The sequence below is a fragment of the Bison bison genome, unplaced genomic scaffold, assembly GCF_000754665.1.
Source record: "Bison bison bison isolate TAMUID 2011002044 unplaced genomic scaffold, Bison_UMD1.0 scf7180017864309, whole genome shotgun sequence".
Taxonomy (NCBI): domain Eukaryota; kingdom Metazoa; phylum Chordata; class Mammalia; order Artiodactyla; family Bovidae; genus Bison; species Bison bison.
In genome coordinates this window covers 6,164,113-6,181,782 of record NW_011494881.1, presented here as the reverse complement: position 1 = coordinate 6,181,782, position 17,670 = coordinate 6,164,113, and the positions used below count along the sequence as shown (strand labels likewise).

Genomic DNA, 17,670 nt, shown 5'->3' with positions numbered 1-17,670 from the left:
GACTTTGGGTTTAGGAAAAGGATTTTCTTATTTGCTCTTTAGGTAGCATTTATGACCAGATCAGCATTGAGTGTGTACTAACCAGAGACAAAGGAACCTGAGAAATGAAGCCTAATGGCATCCCAGGGCAAACACCAGTCTGGGGATGGCCATGTCGCCACTGTGTAAGGTTCCCGTGCAGGTATCACGTGAGTCTTTTTAGTGCTGTAGATGGGGAAAATGTGTCTGTGCTTGGTGGGCAGACCCAGGCCCAGCTTCAAGCCAGGGTGATATCTTGAAATGTCCCAGCCTCTGATCCCCTGAGGGCTCAGCCAGTGTTCAGTTGTCGATATAGCCCCTTCCTCGGGATTCCTGCCACATTTATTGGCCATAAACTCACTTGGCACATGTTGGTACTGCCTCCCTGCATCCTTTACACTGTGGGCTTATAAAGAGTCCTCCTGCTGGTATGTATCACGGTCCTCCCAAGGCAAGTCCCTGAGGGCAGGGTTTAGAGATAGACTGCTTTGTGACCTTACACCCCATCCTCAGAGCATTGCATGTGGCTGTGCACATAGTCGGTGCTCCATATAAATGTATGCACCATGGAATGTGAGAGCCAGGAAGGATCTCAACTAATCTGTCCTCTGAGCCCCTCCCTCTTCCCTCCAGGTAGCAGCGTCATGGGTTCAGGTGGGGCTTTGGGCTGAGCCATGCTGACTCTTTGGGGTGCTCTCTTCCCCTTTCTGGGCCCTGAATGGTTGGGATAGTCAAAGCTAGAACCCCAGCACTGACTCCAGTGATTCATTTGTACGATAAGGGAATGAAAGATGCCAAGAAGGAAGATTGCCCTCAGGCCTCCCTGTTTTCCCCATATTTACCAGCCTGGACCTGGGTGCAGGCAGCCTCCTTTCTCCTCGGTGAGGGGGTACATAGGGGACTCAGAATTTCCCCCCACCTCAGTGGGCCCAGAGAGCAGGTCACCCTCCATCAGACCTGTGTGTGGGTGAGCACAGGGCTACCTCAGGTGGCAACCAGGTTCCCTGAGACAGGGCATCCTGCCCTTCCAAGTCTCTTCCCCGACATCTGAGAACAGGTCAAAGCTGCACACAGCAGGAAGGACAAGCCAGGCCCAGCCGGTGTCTTACCCCTGCTTGGATGCAAGCTGCTGACTCCTTCCCTGATCCCTGGCTCCTTTGCACAGGTTAGAGGACATGGAAGAGTCTAAACTTGTTCAGGCTCCTTTTCCACTCTTCAGTTTAGGAGGTTTGGGCAGCAGAATCATGGAGCTTGGCAGCATTAAGCACTGGGTACTTGCAGGTAAAGAAAAGGACCAGACACAATGCCACATGCTCTTTCACGACCCCATTCCTGTGCTTCCTCAGCTCCAGTGTCTGGGCCTCCTCAGAGAATCCTGGATTGCAATCCTGCCCCCCACTCATGTTCTAGAAAGGAAACAGAGGTCCTGAGGCAGCTCAGAACAGAGCTCCAGGTCTGCTCTCCCCTGTTTCTCTCTCCTATTCTCTGTCTTCTGTGGACCCCTGGGACCACTGCCTGAACTGGAAACCCAAGGACTGGGGTCTGAGATGCCCCTGGAGCAGTGGAGAGCTCAGGCCCCATTGAGTCTGGGGGTGGGTGGGGGCTGGTACAGGCATACCCGAGGCCAGGTAGAGATCCTGGCATGCAGGGAGCAATAAGCACATTTTTGTCCTCCAAGGAAATTCCTCCGAGGGGAGAGGTGGGAGGCAGGGAGTCTGCCAGATGCCTGTCTCCGTCTGTTTGTCCAGGCCTCACACAGCCTCCACCACTCCCTCTGAGAGAGGGGCAAATATTTAATGACTGCCCCCCTCCCTTCTCAGTCTCCTCCGTGTGGAGGGCGCTGCCTCCTCAAGATGCCTTCTGCCTGGGCATGTGATGGGGGTGTCAGCCTCAGCTGAGGAGGAGCCAGGCGGCCCCCACTTCACCCCTGCTCGTTCCTTTCTGGGCCCCTCCCTCTGTGCTCCCTGCTGGTTTGCAGGGAGGCACAGCAGGAGCCCCCAGCCACAAGTTCCCCACTCCTGGGCGTTCTCAGGGGACTGGGTTCTGTCAGAGGTTCCCTCACCTGAGGAATGAGGCAGAAATAATGCCAGCTACAAGGCTTTTCAGAGGTTGAGAGAGGCCTGGCGCACTTCCATTTTTAGAGGTTCTTGATCTATTAAAAAATTAAGAAATGCCATAATAGGGTTACAGAAGTTGTGGTTTCTTTAAAGTCTCATGATGCACCTCTTTCCGTCCTGTCAGCGCATCTTAGAGCCTCAGCTGGAGACAACATCAGAAGTCTGCATTTGAGGCTCCTTGTGACTATGAGACCGGGAAGTACCTCTCATCTACCTTGTCCCCCAAACTCCCCGTATGTGCCGAAGAACCCAGCTTAAGTGCTCCTATTTTGTGGGTTTTGAAAGTGTATGGCTTTACAGTTTGCAAAGTGCTCTCACAGCCACACTGAGTCCCTCCACACCTCAGGGAGGAAGACAAGAAAGTCATCCTCACTTTGTAGACCAAAGGCCCTCCAGCAAGGCTCTCCAGCCCACATCTTGTTGGCAGTCAGAGGCCAGGCCAAGTGGATACCCACATTCTATGCCAGGGCGGGGGTAGGCGGTGTCTGTCTCCCCATCACTCTGTGCTGCAAAGAGGCAGGTGGAGATTCGCCCAGGTGGTTTTCAGCCCTGGGGCGCTGCTCTTCTGCTTGATTCACTGCCGCGTCTTGTCCTCCCCACCAGATGGAGAGGTTGGGAGAGATTGGGTTAATTCAAGCTGTGAAGTGAGCGGGTGATTCGGGTGCTAATTAAAATGACAGGAAGTAAACAGCGCTTGGAAACACCCAGCATGTGCCCCCCTAAGCCCAGCTAGGCCTGCGCACTCACCACTGTTTCTCCCCAAGCTTGGCACAGTGGGCCCCGTCTCCATGGCAACTGGGCTGAGCTGCCGAGATCAAAGCAGGAGATGGGTTAGCTCCAAACCAGCCCAACCAGGGGTGTGTGAAGGGATTCTGGAAAATGCCTGAAGAAGGGGGGCCCCCAGGTGTCTTCCTCCACCACTCTCAATCCCTCCATTCTGCTACAAGACTTCCAGCCTAGGGGTTGGAACAGAGCTGGTGTGGAGGGAGAAGTCACTCATGGGCTGGGGTTAGGCCTCCTGGGTTCGATTCTGAGATTTTTTTTTTTTCTTCTAACAGTTAAGGAACAGTGAGAGTCCTGATTAGGGGCACAAAGTCTGGAATCCCAGTTCTTGGAGTTCTAATACTTTTCTGCTGTGCAATTTGATGTGTGATCCTGCATAAGTCACTTAACCTCTCCAAGCCTCAATTTTACCACCTGAGAAATAGGATAATAGTAGTAATTTTCCCTTAAATTTTTATGAAGAGCAAAATGAGCCAATGAGTGTGAAATGTTTAGTACAATGCCTCCCACATGGTAATTTGTGAGAAACTATTAGCTGTTCTTGGGTATTTTTAGGTGAACTTCATATGGTCTCTGCCCTCAAGAAACTGGCCATCTAAAGAGGTCAGAAGCTATGGCATTGCTTCATGTAGCCAGAGTAATAGTAAACTTCTGCTAGGTACAGTCGGCCTGAAGGAAAACTAGATATGGGGCAAAGTTAGGGAGGATAAAGTTTGAAAGCTGAGTTTTGAAATATGAATTGAAGTTCCGGGGGCTGGATGCAAACACATTCCAGAGCGGGAAGAAGGCTCTGCTGAGGCCTGGCCAGACTGAAACATCTGTTGGAAGGACATGGGGACAGGAACAGACTGAGAGAAGATGGACTTTCTTCTGTTGGTGACTGGGAACCTGTGAGGGTATTTAAATATGATATTTATTGTGGTTATTTTTTTCACCTTCATTACAAAACTAATACATGTTCATTGTAGAAATTTTGGAAACTTATGAAAAAAGGCAGAAAGATGCCAAAATTCTCTATTCCTCTCCCCAGGGGAAGTCACTGTTAATATTTTGATTTTCATCCTTTTTAACCTAATCATCTTTTAAACAGTTTTTTTCAAAATGAGAGAAAGTTGCATATTCAGTGAAGGGTTTTAAGATAGGAGAAATATGATCAGAATTATGTCCTAGAAAGATCCCTGTGCCTGCAGGGGTGTGGGTGGGGCCAAGGACAGCCCAGAGGAGACCCTGAAGTACTTGAGGCCAGGGCTGCTAGGGTGGCACCAGTGGGTGTGGGGAGGGGAGGGCAGGCTGGAGAGAGAGCAGCGGGTGGAGTGGGCTTGGTGTCATGAGATTTGAGAGAATAAATTAATCTGCACTTCAGCCACAGCATCCCTTTGGACTTCCCTGGTTGCTCAGACAGTAAAGAGTCTGCCTGCAATGCGGGAGACCTGGGTTCAATCCCCGGGTCAGGAAGGTTCCCTGGAGAAGGAAATGGCAACCCACTCCAGTATTCTTGCCTGGAAAATCCCATGGACAGAAGAGCCTGACGGGCTACAGTCCATGGGGTTGCAAAGAGTCAGACAGGACTGAGCAACTAACACTTTCTTCACTTTCCAAAGGAAAAGGCTTCAAGCTGGAGGTTGAGAGTCAGGACACCTGGAGTTAGTGAGTTGGCCTGAGTATCTGCTTTGTGTGAGGTGTCCTCAGAAGGAAGTGAATGACTGCTCTTTTTCCTCCCTGAGGCCCACTGTGAGAGCAAATGAGAGCATTAGACCAAGAGACAGAGCTGGAAGGACCTGACACCTGAGGGCTGTTGCCATGGGTTCACTCAGCTGCCTGCTGAGCACCAGGGGAGCCCAGGGCTGCCTGCCCTGTGGGCTTGGGTGGCTCCAGCAATGGAGGGCTGAAAAAGTTCCTCAGGTTGTTCCGATGTTCAGCTGTTGCTGAGAGACACCCCAAGAGGGCAAGTGACTTGCTGAGGACGCACAGCGAACCAAGTTTAGAGCAAACCGAGGGTCCAAAGTCCTTGCTACCCATTCCCCTTGTCCCGCTAAGAGCAAAACTTTCCTGTATAGGGTTAGGGTCATAGGGTCAGGCCTAGATGGGAAGTCCTGGCCCAGCTCTTCATCTGTCTTGGGACCCTTGGCCTATTGCCCTGCCTCTCTGAGCCTCCATTTTCTCGCTTTTTTTTTTTGTGTGTGTGTAGCTGATCCTATCCATTCTGCCCTATTCACAGGAATCTGAGAATAAAAGGAAGACAGACATAAAAATACATGGAGAGGACTTAATTTAAAAACACCATGACATATAAGCCGCTTATATATCCCAGCCTTTCCCCATGTGCCTGCCCTGTGCTGAGCACCCCTGGGTGCGGCAGTGGTCATGGCTGGTTCTACTACCAGATAAAATAGATGGGCTTTCCCTTTGCCTAGAGCTTTGGGTCTCAGCCTATGACCTATCTGCCCTCTACCCTGGCCCTGGCCCCAGAGTACCGGAGGTGGGCGCTTCCAAATCCCCATTTCTCAGGAGAGGACAGGGTTGATCGGCAGCAGAGCCGGGATGGAAACAGGCCTGTTTGCTGAGAAGTCTCCAGTGCCCTTATCAGACCGTTTCTCATAATTGCTAGTGAGCCCACTTGGGTGCCGTAAACAGACACCACTGCTTTGAAAGGCATTATTCACACTTGCCAACAGATGCCTCCTTTGCACCTTATAGATGGACCAGCCCACACCTGACCTTAGGAGCTCCTAAGTGTGCCCCTGGTCTCTGCCTCAGAGCAGCCATTCCCATGTCACCCACTGGACTTCCTCATCGCCCCTCTCACTGAGGCCCCTTGGGGTGACCCTGCTCACACTCCTGTGTCTTTGCTCTCCCAGTGGGGGCCGCTTTCTTCTCCACTTGCAGGGGCCCCTCGTGTAGCCTCTCCCTGCTCATTTCCTGCCCCTGCACTATTCTTCCATCTGAATTCTCTGGTCTCTTCCGCTATAACAGCTTTTATTTGTTGAGTATTCTGTGAACACCGGGCACTTTTCAGACCCTATCTCCTTTTATCTCCGAGTGGTCCCAGGAGATAGATGCTAAGCTCCAACAGGCCAAGGTGCTTGCCCAGGGTGTGCTGGTGGGGAAACGTGGGCTTCTGTGTGACTCCAGGGCCCTCTCCTCATCACTCTTTTCTGACTAGCTTCTCCCATTTTCCTGGGAGTAAGGGCCCTGGGATCTAGAACCACTTAGGCCTCCCCCTACCTCATCCACAGCAGTGGAGACAAGGAGCTCAGCTAGAACCCAGAACAACACTTGTATACGAAAGGGGCTCAAACCTTGTATCCTGAATGAGAGGAGGGAGTCCTACCTTTGCTCAGGTTGGGGTGGGTGGGGATGGCTCCCCACCAGGGCTCTCACACAGCAACTGGACAGGGAAAGTCCCTTTCTTAGAACTCTGTCTTCCACCAGCCCACTTCCCCCTGGATTTCTAATCAGAAATTCTTGGTATTGACCTTTGAGAACCTACTCGGTTCTGAGTCCCAAAGGCTTCTGCTCACAGCCTGGTTAGAGGTTAAAGCAGCAGGGTAGGGCCAGAGTGAAGGGGGAGTGAGCGGGCATCGAGGCCCTCGGCTGACACCCCTCCCTGGTCCAGTTCAGGTGTGGGTGGGTTCTGTGGTACACAAACCTCGTTGGTTGAGAGCGGGTGACTCACACCAGCTACTTCCCCTGTCCTCTTCATAACCTCATGCCCACTCCCCTCCCAAAGAATACCGGGTTGGTGAGAAGACCCCAGTTCAGTGGAGGCCAGCCTCTGCCTTTGCCCCAACTTGTAACTCTAGCCTCAACCACTTGGCCACGCTCAGCCTCATTTCCCATCCATGGTGGAGTAGACACCGCGGGAGGGACCCCTCACCCTGATGAGTTCCTGGAGAAGAAGGGCTGGGTCTGGGCTGGCTTCCTTTGGTTCTGACAAACAGGGAATTATGCTGTAGTTCCCTGAGGGCTGCCCTGCAGTCTCTGTAGAAGCTTGCCCAGGGCAGGGCACAAGAGGACTCCAGCCGCCCTGTGGAGTCAGTTGGCTGCCTGAGCCAGGAGTGTGGGCTGGCCTGTCCAGTGCCCAGGGGGCCGCCCAGGCCAGGTTCCCTGGAAGCCCCTCCTGTGGCCTTCCTCCTGCTGCTCCTGGATCCAAGGGCTGGGGACACTTGGCTGCTTGGACACATATGTGGGTTATTACTTCATTTTCAGATAAAAGATATCTAGCATTGGGTGAACTTTATTGAAGCATCCTTTTTACCTGTGAACACCCAGCACACACTGTTGCCTTGGGTCCCTAATGGTGTATTGTATCCAGCAGAGCGTTCTATGCTGGGCACCAGGAGACCTGGGCTTTGAGATGGTAGGACCTGGATGAGGTCCTCTCTTGTCTCTGGGCTTCCTGGCTTCTCCTGCACACAGCGGGGGCTGGGACAGATGACCTCAGAGGGGCTTTTCAGGATTTTCTGAGTCAGGATTTGCAGCTGGATGGTGGAACTGAGAAAGCCATCAGGAGGGGCCAAGACCCCCCTTTCTCTCAGTACACCATTTGAGTTCTTCAGGAAAGGTAGATGTTGACTGAAAAACAGTCCCCAGGCAGCCCAGAGGAGAGGCCCTTTCTGCCTCACTTGCATGGTGGGCAGGTGTCAGTTGAGGCGACTGCCCAGGAAAGGACCCTGGCAGAAGGAGAGAAGGCGTTTCTGAAACAGCCAGGGCAGAGGCATAAGAATCCCTTCCCAGGCAGTACGGCCCCTCAGACATCCGTCCTGGTGGTGGGACCAGGGCTGGGCCTTTGGGACCATCTTCAGGGCCTGGAGTGGAAGGATGGGACCTCGTTCTCAAAGCCCTGATCCTCACCTCTACTGCTCCTAAGGCCAGCCCTGAGTATGCCCAGGCCTTAAGCTCTCTATTGTAAAGACATAGGAATACCATCCTCCAATTGGAAGTCATAGAGATCAGAGGACCGTAGCAGTCAAAGATTATTGCCCAGCACCCACAGTCACATGATGAAGGCCTGGGGAGCCCTGAGACCTTGTGGTCTGAGGATAGGCCGCACACTAAAATCACTGTCTCTCCCTCTCTCCTCCTGCTCCATTTCCCGTGGCCTGCTGCTACTGCCTGATCCCTAGGAGGTAGAGGTGAGTTCTGCCTGGGGCCCCCTGCATATGTATCTGTAGCTCTACACCCCACTCTTCTCCCTTGCACCCTCACCCCAATTTCTCCTTCCCTGCAGCATTCAGTGTGGGATTGGGGGGTCAGAAATAAGGAACTTAGGGATAAGGCCAGAAGGGATTCTGGACATGGGTTTAGGGGCTAAAGGTCTGGGGCAGGCAGCTGGCAGGGCCTGGGTAGACAGGGTCACCTGGGAAGCCACCAGAATGGTGGCAGTTGGCATGAGGAAGCAGTGGCCCGGGCCCTTGCTCTGTTGGCCCTGGAGTTGAACTTTGGCTCTAGGTTGTAAATCTTAGCCCTTTTCTACCCCCTCACCCACTCTGTCCTTCCCTAGGATGACTACATCAAGAGCTGGGAGGACAATCAGCAAGGAGATGAAGGTAACATGCCCCTCTTACAGGGGAAGGTGACTGATATGAGGACTTGTAACCAGAAGGCAAGTCCTGATTGTGGCCTTGGAGGCTCCTTGGGGAGCCAGGCCCAGATCGAGATGAGACTTCCAAGTTGAGGAGCTGTGGTTATCAAGGGCTGCTAGCGAGGGGGGCTTCCCAGCTCAGAAGTGGGGCTGTGGGCTCCTGGGCTCTCTGACACTGAATCCCAGATGACCTGTGTTCTAACTCTACATCCTCTGCAGCCCTGGATACCACCAAGGACCCCTGCCAGAAGGTGAAGTGCAGCCGTCATAAAGTGTGCATCGCCCAGGGCTACCAGCGGGCCATGTGCATCAGCCGCAAGAAGCTGGAGCATAGGTGAGGGCCTTGGGGAGGTGGAAGGGCTGGAGGGGGTTTGCTTAAAGAGCAAGGGCTGAACTGATCCTCTCCTAGGTAACAATTATCTTTTGCTGCAGATCAAACTACCCCCAAACTTAGTGGCTTGAAGGGACAAATGTGCGTTATCATACAGTTTCCGAGGGTCAGGAGCGAGACATGGTTTTATTGGGTGGTTCTGGCTCAGGGACTGTCAGGGGGTTCCAGTCAAGATGTGCGCTGAGGCTCCCTCATCTGAAGGCTGGACTCAGGCTTGAGGATCCACTTCCAAGCTCACTCACTTGGCTGTTGGCCCTAGTCAAGTGGACCTCGCAGAGGAGGGAAGCAGTGAGGAGCATTTGAGGCTTTAGCTCCAGTCCAAGGGCAAGACCCTACCTGACTCGAAGACCCTTGGAGAAGGTCTCATCTTCCTCCCCTCTCTGCTTAATCATATAATCAGTGACCAGGGACTTGGGATTGCAATCTTAGATGCCTTTAGGGGCCTGGCAGGTAATGTAAATGCGTGAAGAGAGAGCTTGCATTGGTGATGAGCCAGTCTGGTAGGCCGAGGCCTTATGGAAATGCGGGACCAGGACTCCCATATCTTCCATTTTACCTAGGCCAGAAATCCAGGATTCTTTATGTGAACTCTTCCATTTTGCAAATGTTGGTAAATAACCCAATTGAAAACAAAAATCCTTGGTGGTGCAATAAAATTCGGGTCTACAGACCACAAGTGACCCTCGGGCCATCAGTTTGCAACCTCTGATTTGACCTGACGCCTTATGCCAGTACAACTCCCATTTACATCTTACAGTTGAACCTGGAGTTGAACCTGAGGGCCCTGCTGGAAAGGGGAAGCAGGGAGTGTCTATACTCTGCCTGATTGGTCCCACTTTTGTGAGCGAGAGGAGGGTCTGACTGGGGGTGATGGGAGGTGGGGCGGGGGCAGGGAGGCAGCTGCAAATGCTGTAGATCACCAAGAGCAGCTTCTTGTTGGAACCAGTCTCCTGCACCCTCCCTTCCTCTGTCTCATGTTTGCTTCCATTCCTGTGCCCTCCTATCCCACTCCTCCTGTAGGATCAAGCAGCCCGCTGTGAAACTCCATGGAAACAAAGACACTGTTTGTAAGCCCTGTCACATGGCTCACCTTGCCTCTGTCTGCGGCTCTGATGGCCACACTTACAGCTCAGTGGTGAGCAGCCATGGTCCCAGGTGTGGTGGAGGGAGGGTGCACTTGGGGCCACAGGGAGCAGAGAGAACAACTCAGCCAGGCCTTCTGCGTGGCTCCCAGTAATGATGCGGGGCCAGGCGCGCTTGTCAGCACATCAGTGTGGCCAGCCACAGTGCGGACACCAAGCCCAGGAGCCTGAGACAGATCCTGCGCCCGACCTTGGGCAGGTGAGGGGTGGGGCCTGGAGGAGGCCGGTAACTACAAGTCAGAGCAGGTGAGGGAAGGGCTTCAGGAAAACATAGAGGGCAACAGAAGAAAGGAGTTCTGTCATCCAGGTGTTGGGGGTTGACATCTTTCCGTGGTTGGGTATCCATATGGACAGGATGGTTCACCAGCAAGCACCAGGCATTCTGGGACAAGAGGAAGTAATCCTTCGTGAGATGACAGTGTGGGAGGGAATGGTGGTCGGGGGAATGAAGACCAACTTTGTAGGGTTTTTGTAAGGGTTAAATGAGACAATATTTGTGAAAGCATAAACTTTAAGTACCATAGAAATGCAGGTGCTAATTGTGAATGCTCCTACTAGCAGTGAGGACTTGTTTGGTGTTTGGGGGGCATGGACTATTAGCTGGAGTTGGGTTCTAGGCTTAGGAACCCAATTGGGGTGTGAGACACATTTAAGAGTCATCTGCTGTGGGTGATGATTGAAGTTGGGGAGAGGATGAGGTCACCAGGGAGAAGAGGAAGGAGAGAAAGAATAAGCCAGAGGGCAGAAGCTGCCTGGAGGAGGCAGAGGGTTACAGAGGAGGCAGGCAGAGCCAGTGGGGGTGGGGAGGAGAGCACCAAGTCATACCACCTGAGGGCAAAATGAAGTGTGGGCAGGAGGCTGTGGTGTGAGGGTCCCTGCTCTGCCCAGGGAGGAGGTGGAGGTCATTAGAAGGTCTGGATTCCAGCTCAGCCCTGTGGCCTTAGCTGAGTCACTGGGCCTCTCTGAATGTCTGTGTTCTGCTGAGCACAAGAAACACAATTTCTCCCTCATGGAGCTGAGGGGGACCAGGTGAGATCATGTGATAAGATGCTACCAGGACCTGAGTTTCATGAGTGGTCATCCCATGGGGAGAAACCAGACACCACCACAGAAAAATGCTTTAAAAGCAAGGAATAAATTCAGAAGCTCTAAAGGCCAGGGAATTAGCAGCAGCATCAGTAGGTAGTAGCTGTTTGTTATCAAGAGAGCCCATGGAAGTGACTGTGGGAAGGCCGCGAGGGAGGGGCCCATAGCTGGTTACCCAGGGGCCAAGGGACTGTGGGGAGGGGGAGGAGAGGCCAAGAGGGCAAGGAGGGGGTGGGTGCATGAGGTGAGGGTATGCAGGTACCCTGGGAAGGACAAATGTGCCGAGAGGGCAGGCTGGTGCAGAGTGGACATCCCGGGAGCATTTCATTTCCCGCTTTCCTGGGTCTGCTTCCTCTGACCAGTGTGCACCTGTGGCCTGCAGAGGGAGTGGGAGGGCCTTTCTGCGCTATTTGCAGGTCTGGCCCTCCCATCTCCAAGGGGGAAGGCAAATGTGGCTGCCATGGTAGGCTGGAGGGTGCCCCCAGCAGTGCCCCCGACACCCAGGAGGCTTTCTTGTCCTGCAGTGTAAGCTGGAGCAGCAGGCGTGCCTGAGCAGCAAGCAGCTGACAGTGAGATGCGAGGGCCCCTGCCCCTGCCCCACAGAACAGGCCGCCACCTCTACCTCCGACAGCAAACCAGGTAATGAGTGCTGGGCCACGGCAGGTTTGGGGTGGGGAGCGGCTCACTGCCAGGGCTCCTGGGGTCCTCCTTCAGAGCTCTGAAAGGGCAAGGGAGGTTTGCAATGGGAAGGGAGAAGTGATCAAAACCAGGAACAGGCCTGAGGGACCTGTGGAGCTGGAGGGTCTGGTTTGCATGGAGCAGGAGGGCTTGGTCTCATCACAGGGAGCCGTGTGCTTTTGGTCCTAGGGAGTGAGGGGGAGGGGAAGATGGGAGAGGAGGAGAGAGAGCCTCTGGTTTCTAGCTCCCTTTTCCCCCTGGCGCTCCTCGCCACTGCCCGGCCTCCAGGCCTGTAGGGCACCACCCCCAGCCGAGACCATGCTTGCTGCTTCACCCCACCTTCACCCTCTACTCCTTTCTCCCTGTTCTGCCAACTGCAGAGACGTGCACCGGTCAGGACCTGGCCGACTTGGGGGATCGGCTGCGGGACTGGTTCCAGCTCCTTCATGAGAACTCCAAGCAGAACGGCTCAGCCAACAGCGGAGCCAGCCCGGCCAGCGGTATGGGAGCTGCTTGCTGTGCCGGGGAGGAGGGCGGGAAAGTGGGGAGATGGGTGTGCACTGGGGCCAGTTGGCTCCACTGGGGGGTACCCACATTTTTCCCCCTCCTGCCAGACACTGAGCGCCTCAAAGAGCCTAAACTTCAGAACAAGGGGAGGTAGGCTTCAACTGGACTGGAGGGGTTTGAGTTAGCTAAAAGGAAGAACTCCTTAAAATGGGTGGAAAGAAACTAAACCCTGAAATGAGCAGCCAAGGGAAGGTAAGGAATTACTTTCCCTGAAGGTCTTTCTAAACAGGATTTTGACTGGTTTGGGTGGTCCTGTGAAGAGGCTGAGGGGTGGGCCTTCAGCTGTTCTTGAGTTTCTCACCCCAGTGGTCGGATTGATTCTGAGCTGTCCTGACCCTGAACAGAGAGCTGGGGCTGACAGAGAGTTGGAGGGATGGACAGACAGACGGATGGAGTGATTACCTCAAGCAGGTCTGAACTGTGGCTTTCTCCTCAGGGCTGGACAAGAGCCTGGGGGCCAGCTGCAAGGACTCCATCGGCTGGATGTTCTCCAAGCTGGACACCAGTGCTGACCTCTTCCTGGACCAGACAGAGCTGGCTGCCATCAACCTGGACAAGTACGAAGTCTGCATCCGCCCCTTCTTCAACTCCTGTGACACCTACAAGGACGGCCGGGTCTCCACCGCTGAGTGGTGCTTCTGCTTCTGGAGGGAGAGTGAGTGGGCCCCTCCCCAGGCCCCTGCCTGCCATGCGGGCTCTGCCTCCTACTCCAGGCTCCCTCTGGGAGTCAGGTAGCTACCTCTTGGCCACCTCCCACCACCCAGAACCTTGCCAGCTCCCCAGCTTCCTGCACTCTTTAGCACCTCATCTCTTGGAGCCCAGGGGAACCAGCACGTGGACCCCCTTCCTCAGCAGGCCCTGAGTGGATATTATGGGTCCTGAAGCTTGTGCACTTTTGGAGGCCTACTTTGAGGAAGAGTATTAAAAACTACAAATGTAAAATTTCTAGGGCCCCTCAGAGGGCTTGGAAGAGACTAAGGGGTCCTGAAGCTGAAGCTTCATTGGCTTCTTAGTGATTCCACTTTTGAACGCATCTCATAGTATACGCCCCAAATATGGGTGTGCATGTGATCATTAGAGATGTGGTGTCATTTGCCAGCTTTTTATATCCTGAACCAAAGCGGGACACACACCTAGAGACCACCTAGGTCAAGGGGTAACCATCATCGATGGGGAAATTGAGGTTCCAAGGGGTCAGCTGACCAGCCAGAGGTGGGGCAGCCCCTGCTCTGCCTCTGGTGTTTGGCCTGGTCCCCACTGTGGTCGTGTGGTGGGAGGGTTACAGCATCTGTGGCCTGAGGCTGAGGCTTCCGCTAGGGCTCCACCGTTAGCTGGTTTGGGAGCCTGGGCAACTGAATGGGGAGATAACAATACCTCAGAGACTGTTGTGAAGATGAAGTGAGAAAAATCTGGGTGCAGAGCACCATGTAAATTACAGCTCCCCCTGCCAGTGTCTCATGTTTTGATCAGTCTCATTGTCCCTAACTGTCCAGGCTTCCACTCTCTCCGCATGGCTCCAGCAGCACTTATTACTTCCCAGGCCTTTGGAGCTCATGCTCTCTGTTCTGTACAGCAGCCGTCTAGCTGGGAGCTGATCTCATTTTACAGCCAGTCGGGCCTCATGCTGGGAAGGGCTAGGGGACTTCTCAAGGTCACAGACAAGTTAGATTTGGCTGCCAGTTATTTTCAGGCCTCCATTGAATGTTCCCTCCAGCCTTATGTTGCCCTGGAGGCCTCTCACCCTGGGGAATCTGTGCATTCACCCCCACCTCCTCTTCTGAATCCTGTTTATTTATCCCATGAGTCCCCAATACCCTCCCCAAGGCCCTGGGGAGCCTCAACCCATCCCACAGCCTTGGAATAGCCTCTCTCAACTGGAACCTGGGTGTTCTCACCTGGCAGAGCCCCTCTGTCATTTCAGGGGACCTTAGAGGGATCAGTGCATCCCGCAGTCGGCAGTGTGTCAGAGCCCGGGTATTTTAATTTTGCAAAGCCCCCTGCCTGGTTGCTAAGCCTTGGGTAGGGGGGCTCAGTGAGTCCCGTCAGCACCACGGGCTGGCCCCCATCAGAGGCTGCTTCTCTCCCCACAGAGCCTCCCTGCCTGGCAGAGCTGGAGCGCATCCAGATCCAGGAGGCTGCCAAGAAGAAGCCAGGTGAGGAGGCAGGTGCCCCAGGGTACCTCTGAGGCCCAGAGGCTCTAGCCTGTGGGTGTCATGGAAAATGCTGAGTTCAGAGGAGGCCCTGGCTTAGGAAGACAGGAGAGGGAAATTCCTCTCTTGTTTATCCTCATGGTGAGGCAAGGTCTCCCAACCAGCCCCTCAGTGTGTTTTAAGCACTAATTTTGTGCCCATTCCTGCTGGGACTGTAGGTAGAAATACGGAAAGTTCCTTGAACCCTCCTTTCAATTCAGTTCAGTCAGTCAGTTCAGTTCAGTCGCTCAGTCGTGTCCAACTCTTTGCAACCCTGTGGACTGCAGGGTGTGCAAAGCTGAAGGGAGGACCCCCACCCCCCACAGCAGATGCTCATGTTCTCAGCAAATACTTGAGTGCCAACTCTGGAGAGACAGCAGTGAACCCTCGCAGATCAGAACTGATGGGCAAGACAGACATGGTCCCTGGACTCAGAAAGCACACAGGCTACTTGGGGAAACACAACCCACAAATTGACACAACAGAAAGAGCTCCTGTGTGTGTGGTGCCGAGGGAGAGCACAGCGGACAGAAGTCAGCAAAGGCCTCCCTGGGGTGCTGGTGTCCAAGAGGAGAGCTGAGGGGATGAGAGTGAGCCAGCCAGGAGCAAAGCCGAGGGCAGGGAAACGTTCTTGGGAAACAGAAAGCTCATGCTCTTGGCTGAGCCTGGTGGGTGAGCGGACAGATGTCCACGAGGCAGGTCCCATGGGGCCTCCCAGTTCCTGAGTGCAGCCTGGCATTTAACTGAGCAGTGACACCAGCGTACATGGAGCCCCCTAGAACCTCCCACAAGGCCGTACCGACTGAGAGCCCAGTGGCCCTCAGGCTGGGTGTAGCACCACTTCTGTCAGGAAGCCAGTCTCTGCCTCCTGGGAGCAGTCCTCTCTGGTCTGTGCTCCTGGAGCGTGTGCACTGAGCAGCTGTCCTTTTACGCAGGTCACCCCACAGAGTGGGCAGTCTGTCTATCCCCAGGGCCCCGGGGTGGGGGTCTCACTGAGTGAACTAAGGAGCAATCTGAAGGAAAGTGGGGGGCCCCGAGGGCAGGTCAGAATCAGAGGGCTGGGAGGAAAAAGCTGGGCATTAGTAGGCCTAGGCGCAGCCCAGGATCCAGGGCATCTGGCACAATGAGGTCAGATTGGCCATCCTACAGGACTGGGGGGCCGTGGAGGCAGATGGGACCCATAGCAGGGGCTGAGCAGGTGGCTTAGAAAGGAAGGCTTTTTTGTTTGTTTGTTTCTGGTCAGTTGAACTGGAAGAAACGTTGGCGTCCAGCCCTGGGTGTCCGAGCTTGTTAAATGGTTGGTAGCTGGTCTGGCTGGGCTCTGGTGGGGCCCACGTGCTTGTGAGTCCAAGGTTCCGGGAGCCACCTCTCAAAGGAGCCCACACCCTGAGGCCCCTGCTCTGACCCTATGGGGCCTGCCCCACGCAGGGATCTTCATCCCGAGCTGTGACGAGGATGGTTACTACCGGAAGATGCAGTGTGACCAGAGCAGCGGAGACTGCTGGTGTGTGGACCAGCTGGGCCTGGAGCTGACCGGCACCCGCACACACGGGAGCCCTGACTGTGGTAAGCCAGGGGCCGGCAGCCGGGGGCCCCGCTTGCTGGGCTGGGCTTCCCTGCCGGCAGGGTCCTAACCTGCCCCTTGGCTGGTTCCCCTCACAGACGACATCGTGGGCTTCTCAGGGGACTTCGGGAGCGGTGTCGGCTGGGAGGACGAGGAGGAGAAGGAGACGGAGGAAGCAGGCGAGGAGACAGAGGAGGAGGAGGGCGAGGCGGGCGAGGCGGACGATGGAGGCTACATCTGGTAGACGGCCCACGGGGAACCGGGGCAGGCCAGGGTGCTGACGGCCGGGGAGACACGGCAGCAGAGACCTGGACAGAAGCAGGCAGATTACAAATGGATCCAGAAAATACAGCCTAAAGGACCCTGGCTCCAATGGGGAGGACCAGACGTGTGAGTGCGCATGGCACGTGTGTGGATGCACGGCCAGGATGTATGACTGCGTATGCAAGAGTGTGTGTGTGTGTGTGTGTGTGTGTGTGTGTGTGAGCCAAGGGGGCCTGGCGTGTGAGGAGGAGCACCCTGTGTGCTGGGTGGTGGCAGGTGTGGGGTCCATGTGGTGAAGTTCCCTGGGCAAGCCTCCCAGCCTGGCTCCCTGGCTTCTTTACTTCCACCCTGGGATTCATATCTTCTAGGTCCTCCCTTGAGGGGAAATAACGAAACTCCAGTTAGCCCCATGAACCGCTTCTCATTCTCCAGCACAGTTCCGGCTGTTAAGGTGTCCCGCGCTGCCCCAGATCCCCCTTGCCCGTCTCCCGCCCCGCTTCCCAGCCTCCCAGCCCGCCCTCTGCTCCCCTGCTCGGTTCAGGGAAACACCGGTCCAGTCAGCCCTCTGCTCTCTGAGCGCAGCCCCTCTCAGAGCTACTTGAAACTTTGTGCTCTCACAGGATTGGAGTCTGTCTGTTTCCTCCCTCTGCCCTGGCTCAGACTTCTGGAACCATCTCCTGGGCGCAGCTGTTGAGGATGTTGGGGCGTCCTGGGGTGGAGGAGGGGCGCCCCTCTCCTCTCACAATGGCCCTCCCCTCCTGGGGGCACGCATCCTCTCCGTGTCTCTGGGTCTTCCGGCTGTGCACGTTTTTATGACCTTGTATATATGTTGTAGAAAGAAAGCAAAAGACACTGAACTAGACGCTGGTGGGACTCAGGGGTCCAGCCTTGCCCTGTCTGAAGCCCCTATGCTGCTTCACCCCACTTTCTGGGACCGAGCCCCCAAAGTTAGACCAAGCAGCTTGAGCCCAGTGGGCTGAAGGCCTTCAGGTTACTTCCTGTCAGACAAGGTGCAGGTTTCCTTGTGAGCAAGACTGCAGGGCTGTCCCTCCTCACTCCTTGGATGTGTGCCCTCGACCAAGCTGTCTGCCACCCGGCCTCTTCTGCATCCCTCTTCTCTGTGTCCTCTCTCTGTCCTGTCCCCATTCCCCTGGTTTAGGCAGGCAGTGGAATTTGAGTTGTGTTGAAAAGAGCGTGACCAGATTTTCAAAGAAATTTCTGGCCTGGCTCTAGAGCTGCCCTTGGCCACCCCAGTCTCCTTTCCCCTGGGCGCTGGGAGAGACAGTC

The 17,670-nt window shown here is 54.8% G+C and overlaps 1 protein-coding gene across 1 annotated transcript in view; it reads left to right on the top strand.

Moving 5' to 3' along the window:
- Window positions 1-17,664, top strand: part of SPOCK2 (sparc/osteonectin, cwcv and kazal-like domains proteoglycan (testican) 2) — a 23,147-nt gene extending 5,483 nt beyond the window's left edge. Inside the window, exons 2-11 of the mRNA XM_010852248.1 lie at window positions 8,045-8,053; window positions 8,422-8,467; window positions 8,722-8,836; window positions 9,914-10,028; window positions 11,646-11,760; window positions 12,180-12,299; window positions 12,803-13,021; window positions 14,457-14,519; window positions 15,984-16,121; window positions 16,218-17,664. Of these exons, the coding sequence (XP_010850550.1) occupies window positions 8,045-8,053; window positions 8,422-8,467; window positions 8,722-8,836; window positions 9,914-10,028; window positions 11,646-11,760; window positions 12,180-12,299; window positions 12,803-13,021; window positions 14,457-14,519; window positions 15,984-16,121; window positions 16,218-16,363 (1,086 nt within the window). The 3' untranslated portion in view covers window positions 16,364-17,664. The remainder of the gene's footprint in view (window positions 1-8,044; window positions 8,054-8,421; window positions 8,468-8,721; window positions 8,837-9,913; window positions 10,029-11,645; window positions 11,761-12,179; window positions 12,300-12,802; window positions 13,022-14,456; window positions 14,520-15,983; window positions 16,122-16,217) is intronic.
- The last annotated feature ends 6 nt before the right edge of the window (window positions 17,665-17,670 follow it).